The sequence below is a fragment of the Sesamum indicum genome, unplaced genomic scaffold (assembly GCF_000512975.1).
Source record: "Sesamum indicum cultivar Zhongzhi No. 13 unplaced genomic scaffold, S_indicum_v1.0 scaffold00212, whole genome shotgun sequence".
NCBI classification, from domain to species: domain Eukaryota; kingdom Viridiplantae; phylum Streptophyta; class Magnoliopsida; order Lamiales; family Pedaliaceae; genus Sesamum; species Sesamum indicum.
Genome location: NW_011628106.1, coordinates 34314 through 42597, shown reverse-complemented (window position 1 = coordinate 42597; position 8284 = coordinate 34314). Strand labels below are relative to the sequence as shown.

The window sequence follows — 8284 nt, the reverse complement described above, 5'->3', positions numbered from 1 at the left end:
TATAAAATTCCAGAAGGCATGGTTTGTAAACTTAAAAAATCCCTCTATGGCTTGAAGCAAGCTTCAAGACAATGGAATGAGGAATTTACTACAAAGATTAAAGCTTTGGGTTTTGTTCAATCCAAATATGACTACTGCCTTTTTACTAAAGGGACTGGCATTCATTTTATTGCACTTCTTGTATATGTTGACGATGTTTTGGTCACTGCAGCCACTGAAAGTTCTGTGCAAGAAGTGAAAGTCTACCCGAATGGATTGTTCACTATAAAAGACGTGGGAGAAGCCAAGTACTTTTTAGGACTAGAATTATCTAGATAAGAACAAGGTTTGATTGTCACACAGAACAAATATACCATGGACATCATAAAAGACATGGGATTTGACAAGGTAAAAATAGCTCCAACTCCACTTCCAGCAGGCCTAAAATTTATTTCAGAGTCTGAGGCAACATTAGAAGATCCTTCCAAATATAGAAGGCTTGTGGGAAGGCTTTTATACCTTGGATTTACCAGACCGGACATCAGCTATGCTACTCAGCAACTTAACCAGTATATCCAACAACCCTATAAGCAACACTGGAACGTAGCAGTTGACCTTGTTAGATATTTGAAGGGACAACCTTCTTCAGGTCTATTATTCCCTGTTAATAATAATTTTAAACTAAAAGCTTATTCTGGTGCAGATTGGACAGCTTGCCAAGTAACAAGAAGATCACTAACGGGATATTGCATAATGATGGGAAGCAACCCAGTTTCTTGGAAAACCAAGAAACGAAGTACAATGTTTAGATCATCTGCAGAGGCAGAATACAGGAGTATGGCTACCACAGTATGCTAGATTGTTTGGGTTAATAATTTACTTAAGGAATTGAAAGTGGATGTTCTTACCCCTGTGCCATTCTATTGTGAGAATAAAGCAGCGATACACATCACAGAGAACGTTTCATTAGATTAGAGGACAAAGCATGTTGAGATAGACTGCCACGTTCTGAGGGACCAATAGAAAGAAGGTCGTATTTTGCCTAAATATGTGAATTCAAAGCTGCAATTGGCAGACCTCTTTACTGAGCCTCTACCTTCGAATTCTTTTCTGTTCTAGTCTTCTAAGTTAGGCCTGACCACCTTCGATACAAGTCCAACTTGCAGGGAGGCTGTAAAACTTGATTCTAGCCACTTGGATCTGTCTATTGAAGGAAAAGAGTTGCAGAAATATGAGGCTGAAGAAGACAGTGAACAATAGCCATTTGCTTTTATTTTTTATTTGTAAACTTATAAAAGCGTGTTCTTTTGAACACGCTTTTATTAGTCCATTGGCTTCTTTTCTTTCTTGAAAGTTAGTTTAGTTTGTTATCTCTCAAAACTGCTACATCTCTATTCTATATATACATGTACTCAACTCTGTTAAATTCAAATAAAATAGATTCAATTCTCTGAAATTTCCTCTTCCGTTTTTTACAAATACACGCAATGTTCCACTGTGCCTGGTTTTGACATGCTTGCACAGGAATTATTTACAAGGTATAACCAGGTGTGTCTCCCACCTAGATCTACCATTAAGTTGGATATTCAGAAAGCCTATGACACAGTGGAATGGGACTTTCTACTAGCATTTTTGGACATGTTTGGATTTCCAGCACAATTTATTCGGTGGATAGAAGAGTGTGTAACAACACCCTTATTCTCGGTGGGTCTGAATTGGAAACCCCATGGATTTTTTGCAGGCTCACAAGGGTTTAGGCAAGGTGATGCCATGTTGCATTATGTATTTGTTCTTGTGATGGAGGTGTTACAACTTTTATTCCTATAGTTGATTGAACAGGATGGCGTTTTTCATTCCATTGAAAATGTGCTCATGCTCGACTCGTTCAGCTTAGTTTTGCAGATGATCTACTGCTATTTTGTAAAGCTGATATGGATTCTATAGGGGTCTTCAAGCAGGGCTTAGATATGTTCGCATCATGGTTGGGTCTACGGCTTAATGCACATAAGAGCTACCTTATTATATCTCGCTCGGCACACGAGATTCCAGTAGAGTTGTTGGTGATGTTGGGATTCTAGGAAGGGCAGTTACCGATGAGAAACTTGCGACTTTCCCTTCTCTCGTCTCAATTATTCGAAAACAGATTGTCAGCCATTGTTATCGAAAATTGACCAACGTATTAAAGGATGGAGAGGTCTGGTGTTGTCCTATGCTGGGAGGATGCAGATCATCAAATCTATCCTTATGGCGTTGAGCATTTATTGTTCCTCAACGTTCCTATAGCCTAAGGTGTTATAAGGGAGATTGAGAAGCGACTTCTAGCATTCTTGTGGAAAGGAGGGATGACTACGGGCTATGCCAAGGTAGCATGGCAATATATATGTAAACTGTTATTGGAAGGTGGGAAGGGCTTACGAGACATCGCTACCTTAAATCAGGCTTTAAGATGGAGGGGAAAGCGGAAGTGGTGTCGTAAAATTGAAATTAAGTGGCTCTGTAAAGAGCACATTAACTCTCCAACAACCATAAAAGTTATCTCTCTCAATTATAGATTCCATCTACAAGGTGAAATTAAATATATGTTAGATTTTGTAAAAAACTGTAAAATAAAATTGAAAGGTGAATGAAGTTGTATCGTTGAATAAAGATATACATTTCTCCCATTATTTGAGTTCTGCTTCATCTTCTCTTGTGTGCAGAAAGAATTCTTTGGAGTATGTGCGGGGAGGGGGGGGAGGAGAGACACAGAGATGATATAAAATGGAGGATACAAAGACAAGAGGGTGAGTAAGTAATCGTTGGGTCATTTATTATGTATGTGAGTGTGTGAGTGTGAGTGAATGTGTGTAGATACATAAAGAGTGAATATGATAAATTTATTTAAAGTAGAACAAAAAATAAAATTCAATATCAACAACAACTAAACACAAGTTTAATAGGGAATACGAGTGTACTTATGACATATGAAATTGTGTCCAAATTCGGAATATTTACAGTGTTGCAACAATTTAAATACCGTACACTACATAAAAATGCGGGATTTAGCACATACTAGCAGGACATTCCAAAGCCCGTTTAATATTGAAATGGGTATTGGAACACAGTTGGAACAGAACTTGATAAATGACGACATGATGCCCATTTTTCATGTGTAGCATATATGCTAGAAAGATAAAATCTTTTTCTTTTCTAAATTCATATTATTTGTGCAATATAAGTGCAAAGTCCACTATTTTTTCATCAGAATAGTTTCTTTCATGATTTACTTATAGCGGACATCAATAAAGTAAAACTTAATAAAAAAAAGAAGAAATTAAAGCAACTTCAAGTATCTTTAAAGTATATTCAAATTATTCCTCGCATCTTTAAAACTCTGAGCAAAATTACTCTACATTACACAATTCCAGATACAGTTAGATCCCGTACTTTTCTTTGTGAAAATCCTTCATGGCTTGACCATGTTTGCTCCAGCAAGAATTGAATCTTAATTATTAGTTGATGAATTAGACCAATAAACGTACTTGCGCCACACTACTTTCAACAAATTCTCAGAATCATGGATTTATTGTTTGAATGTACATATAACTCCCATCCATAAATCACTAGTTTTCACCAATATACTAAAGAAAAAAAGAAAAGAAAAAGAAAAGAGAGAGAGAATAAAGAATCTTCACAAATCCAACCCCATACAAAATTAAAAAACTAAGAAAGCCAATTTTGAATTTTTGTTTTGAAGAGTTTGTTTCAAAAATCAAAGGTGAAAACAAAAAAATTGTATGTACAATTTGAAGATTGAGAACTTAGCAATTTTAAGTTAGTAATTCTTAAAAATTTATATTTAATAAAAGATCTAACCAAACGAAGAAGAGTGGAGATCCCACACATGTATATTTTTTTAGTAAAAAAAAAAAACGCAAAGAAAGCAAGAAAGAATGGAAGATCTGCCATGCCAGTTGTCTCTTGAAGGTACTTGTTGGGATAATGGTGGTGGAGGAGAAGGCAGAGGTGGTGCTGGAAAATTAAAATCTAGTGTCTCCAGAAAGAGCACACCATTAACTCTCCAATAGCGACAAAAGTTATCTTTCTCAATTATAGTTTTCATTTACAAGGTGAAATTAAATATATGTTGGATTTTGTGAAAAACTGTAAAATAGAATTGAAAGGTGAATGAAGTTAAATCGTTGTATAAAGATCTTCATTTCTCCCATTATATGAGTTATGCTCCATCTTCTCTTGTGTGCACAAACAATTCTTTGGTGTATGTGGGGGGGAGGGGGGAGAGATACAGAGATGATATAAAAAGGAGGATACAAAGACAAAAGGGTAAGTAAGCAATCGTTGGGTGATTTATTATGTATGTGAGTGTGTGAGTGTGAGTTTATGTGTGTAAATACATAAAGAGTGAATATGATGAATGTATTTAAAGCATACCAAAAAATAAAATTCAACATCAATTACAACTAAATACAACTTTAATAGGGAATATGAATGTATTTATGACACATGAAACTGTGTCCAAATTCAAAATATTTAAAGTGTTGCAACAATTTAAGTAACGTACACTACAAAAAAAGGCGAGATTCGGCACGTATCAGCAGGCCATTCCGAAGCCCGTTTCAAATTGAAATGGGTATTGGAACACAGTTGACACAAAACTTGATAGATGACGTCATGATCTTCATTATTTATGTGTAGAATATATGCTAGAAGATAAAATCGTTATTTTTTCTAAATTCAAATTATTTGTGCAATATAAGTGCAAGGTCCACTATTTTTTCATCAGAATTGTTTCTTTCATGATTTACTTATAAAAAAAAGAAGAACTTAAAGCAACTTTCAATATCCCCAAAATATATTCAAATTGTTCCTTGCATCTTTAAAACTCTAAGGAAAATTGCTCTTCATTACACAATTCTATATACAGTTACATCCCGTTCTTTTCTTTGTGAAAATCCTTCATTGCTTGACCGTGTTTGCTCCTGCAAGAATTGAATCTTAATTATTAGTTGATGAACTAGACCAATAAACATACATGTGCCACACTACTTTCAACAAATTCCCAAAATCTTGATTTTATTGTTTGAATTTACAAATAAATCCCATCTATAAATCACTAGTGTTCAACAATATACTATAGAAACATAGAAAAAAATATGAAAAGAGAGAGAGAACACAGAATCTTCACAAATCCAACCCCATAAAAAATTGAAAACTGAAGAAACCCAATTTTGAGTTTTTTTGTTTTTTTTAGTGTTTGTTTCAAAAATCAAAGGTGAAAACAAAAAAATTGTATTTACACTTTGAAGATTGAGAACTTACCAATTTTAAGTTAGTACTTCTTAAAAATTTATATTTAAAATAAAAGATCTAACCAAATGAAGAAGAGTGGAGATCCCGCATATGTATATTTGTTTAGTAAAAGAAAAAAAACCACAAAGAAAGCAAGAAAGAAAGGAAGATCTGCTATGCCTGTTGCACTTTTTGGAGGTACTAGTTGGGATGATGGTGGTGGAGGGAAAGGCGGAGGTGGTGGAGGTGAAGGCGGAGGTGGTGCCGGAAAATTGAAATCAAGTGGCTCCGGAAAGAGCACACCATTAACTCTCCAACAGCCATAAAAGTTATCTCTCTCAATTATAGTTTCCATCTACACGGTGAAATAAAATATATGTTAGATTTTGTAAAAAGCTGTAAAATAGAATTGAAAGGTGAATGAAGTTGAATCGTTGAATAAAGATCTACATTTATCTGATTATTTGAGTTCTCCTCCATCTTCTCTTGTGTGCACAAAGAATTCTTTGGAGTATGTGGAGGGGGGAGGGGGGAGAGATACAGAGATGAGATAAAATGGAAGATACAAAGACAAGAGGGTGAGTAAGCAGTCGTTGGGTGATTTATTATGTATGTGAGTGTGTGAGCGTGAGTGTATGGATGTAAATACATAAAGAGTGAATATGATGAATGTATTTAAAGCAGAAGAAAAAATAAAATTCAACATCAACCACAACTAAGCACAACTTTAATAGGGAATATGAGTGTAAATTTTGTCCAAATTCAAAATATTTAAAGTGTTACAACAATTTAAATAAATACTCTACAAAAAAAGGCAGGATTTGGCACAAATTAGTTGGGCAACCCAAAGCCCGTTTCATATTGAAATGGGTATTGGAACATAGTTGGAACAGAACTTGATAGATGACTTCAAGATCCCCATTTTTTATGTGTAGCATATTTGCTAGAAGATTAAATCTTTATCTTTTCTAAATTCAAATTATTTGTGCAATATGAGTGCAAGGTCCACTATTTTTTCAATAGAATAGTTTCTTTCATTATTTACTTATACTGCATGTCATTAAAGTACAACTTAAATAAAAAAAGAAGAAATTAAAGCAACTTCCAATATCTCCGTAATATATTCAAATTATTTCTCGCATCTTTAGAACTTTGAGTAGAATTGCGATACATTACATAATTCTTGATACAGTTAGATCCCGTTCTTTTCTTTGTGAAAATCCTTCATTGCTTGACCGTGTTAGCTCCTGCAATAATTGAATCTTAATTATTAGTTGATCAACTAGACCAATAAACATACATGCGCCACACTATTTTAAACAAATTCCCAGAATCTTGGCTTTATTGTTTGAATGTACATATAAATCCCATCCATAAATCACTAGTGTTCACCAATATGCTCCAGAAACAGGGAAAAAAAAAAGAAAAGAGAGAGAGAACACAGAAACTTCACAAATCCAACCCCATACAAAATTGAAAAATTAAGAAAGCCAATTTTGAATTTTTCTTTTTAGAAGAGTTTGTTTCAAAAATCAAAGCTGAAAATGAAAAAATTGTATTTACACTTTGAAGATTGAGAACTTACCAATTTTAAGTTAGTACTTTTTAAAACTTTATATTTAAAATAAAAGATCTAACCAAATGAAGAAGAGTGGAGATCCCACACATGTATATTTGTTTATTAAAAAAAAAAACCACAAAAAAAAGTGTAAAAAAAGGAAAGATCTGCCATCCTTTGCACTTTATGATGGTGGTGGAGGGAAAGGCGGAGGTGGAGGAGCTGAAGGCGGAGGTGGTGCTGGAAAATTGGAATCAAGTGGCTCAAGAAAGAGCACACCATTAACTCTCCAACAACCATAAAAGTTATCTCTCTCAATTATAGTTTCCATCTACAAGGTGAAATTAAATATATGTTAGAATTTGTAAAAAGCTGTAAAATAGAATTGAATGCTGAATGAAGTTGAATCCTTGAATAAAGATCTACATTTCTCCCATTATTTGAGTTCTGCTCTATCGTCTCTTGTGTGCACAAAGAATTCTTTGGAGTATGTGGGGGAGTGGGGGGAGAGATACAGAGATAATATAAAATGGAGGATACAAAGACAAGAGGGTGAGTAAGCAATCGTTGGGTGATTTATTATGTATGTGAGTGTGTGAGTGTGAGTGTGAGTTTATGTGTGTAAATACATAAAGAGTAAATATGATGAAAGTATTAAAAGCGGACCAAAAAATAAAATTCAGCATCAACGACAACTAAACACAACTTTAATAGGGAATATGAGTGTATTTATGACACATGAAATTGTGTCCAAATTCAGAATATTTACAGTGTTGCAACAATTTAAATAATGTAGACTACAAAAGAAGGGGGGATTTGGCACTTATCAGCAGGCCATTGCGAAGCCCGTTTCCTATTGAAATGGGTATTGGAACAAAGTTGGAACAAAACTTGATAGATGACGTCATGATCTTCGCATCTTTGAAACTCTAAGCAAAGTTGCTCTACATTACACAATTCTAAATACAATTAGATCCCCTTCATTTCTTAGTGAAAATCCTTCATTAGTTGGCTGTGTTTGCTACTGGAAGAACTGAATCTTAATTTTTAGTTGATGAAGTAGACCAATAAACATACATGCGCCACACTACTTTCAAAAAATTCCCAGAATCATGGCTTTATTGTTTGAATGTACATATAACTCCCATCCATAAATCACTAGTGTTCAGCAATATACTAAAGAAACAAAGAGAAAAAAAAAGAAAAGAGAGAGAGAGAACAAAGAATCTTCACAACTCCAACCCCATATAAAATTGAAAAATTAAGAATGCCAATGTTGAATTATTTTTTTTTTTGAAGAGTTTGTTAAAAAAATAAAAGTTGAAAACAAAAATTGTATTTACACTTTCAAGATTGAGAACTTACCAATTTTATGTTATTACTTCTTAAAATTTTTTATTTAAAATAAAATATCCTCAAATGAAGAAGAGTGGAGATCCCACACATGTATATTTGTTT

The 8284-nt window shown here is 34.0% G+C and overlaps 1 protein-coding gene across 1 annotated transcript; it reads left to right on the top strand.

Annotated features, from left to right (window-relative positions):
* The first annotated feature begins 354 nt into the window (after nt 1-354).
* LOC110011382 (uncharacterized mitochondrial protein AtMg00810-like) lies at nt 355-1239 on the top strand. The gene is made up of 3 exons (XM_020691434.1): nt 355-628; nt 683-828; nt 1099-1239. The coding sequence occupies exons 1-3, from the start codon at nt 355-357 to the stop codon at nt 1237-1239; spliced, it is 561 nt and encodes a 186-aa protein (XP_020547093.1).
* Nucleotides 1240-8284: the final 7045 nt, after the last annotated feature.

Coding starts and splice junctions, on each gene's coding strand:
- LOC110011382 (XM_020691434.1), top strand. CDS start 355: ATGGACATCATAAAAGACATGGGATTTGACAAGGTAAAAATAGCTCCA. Junction 629..682: donor GAAGGGACAACCTTCTTCAG/GTCTATTATTCC, acceptor ATTCTGGTGCAG/ATTGGACAGCTTGCCAAGTA. Junction 829..1,098: donor ACAGGAGTATGGCTACCACA/GTATGCTAGATT, acceptor TTTCTGTTCTAG/TCTTCTAAGTTAGGCCTGAC.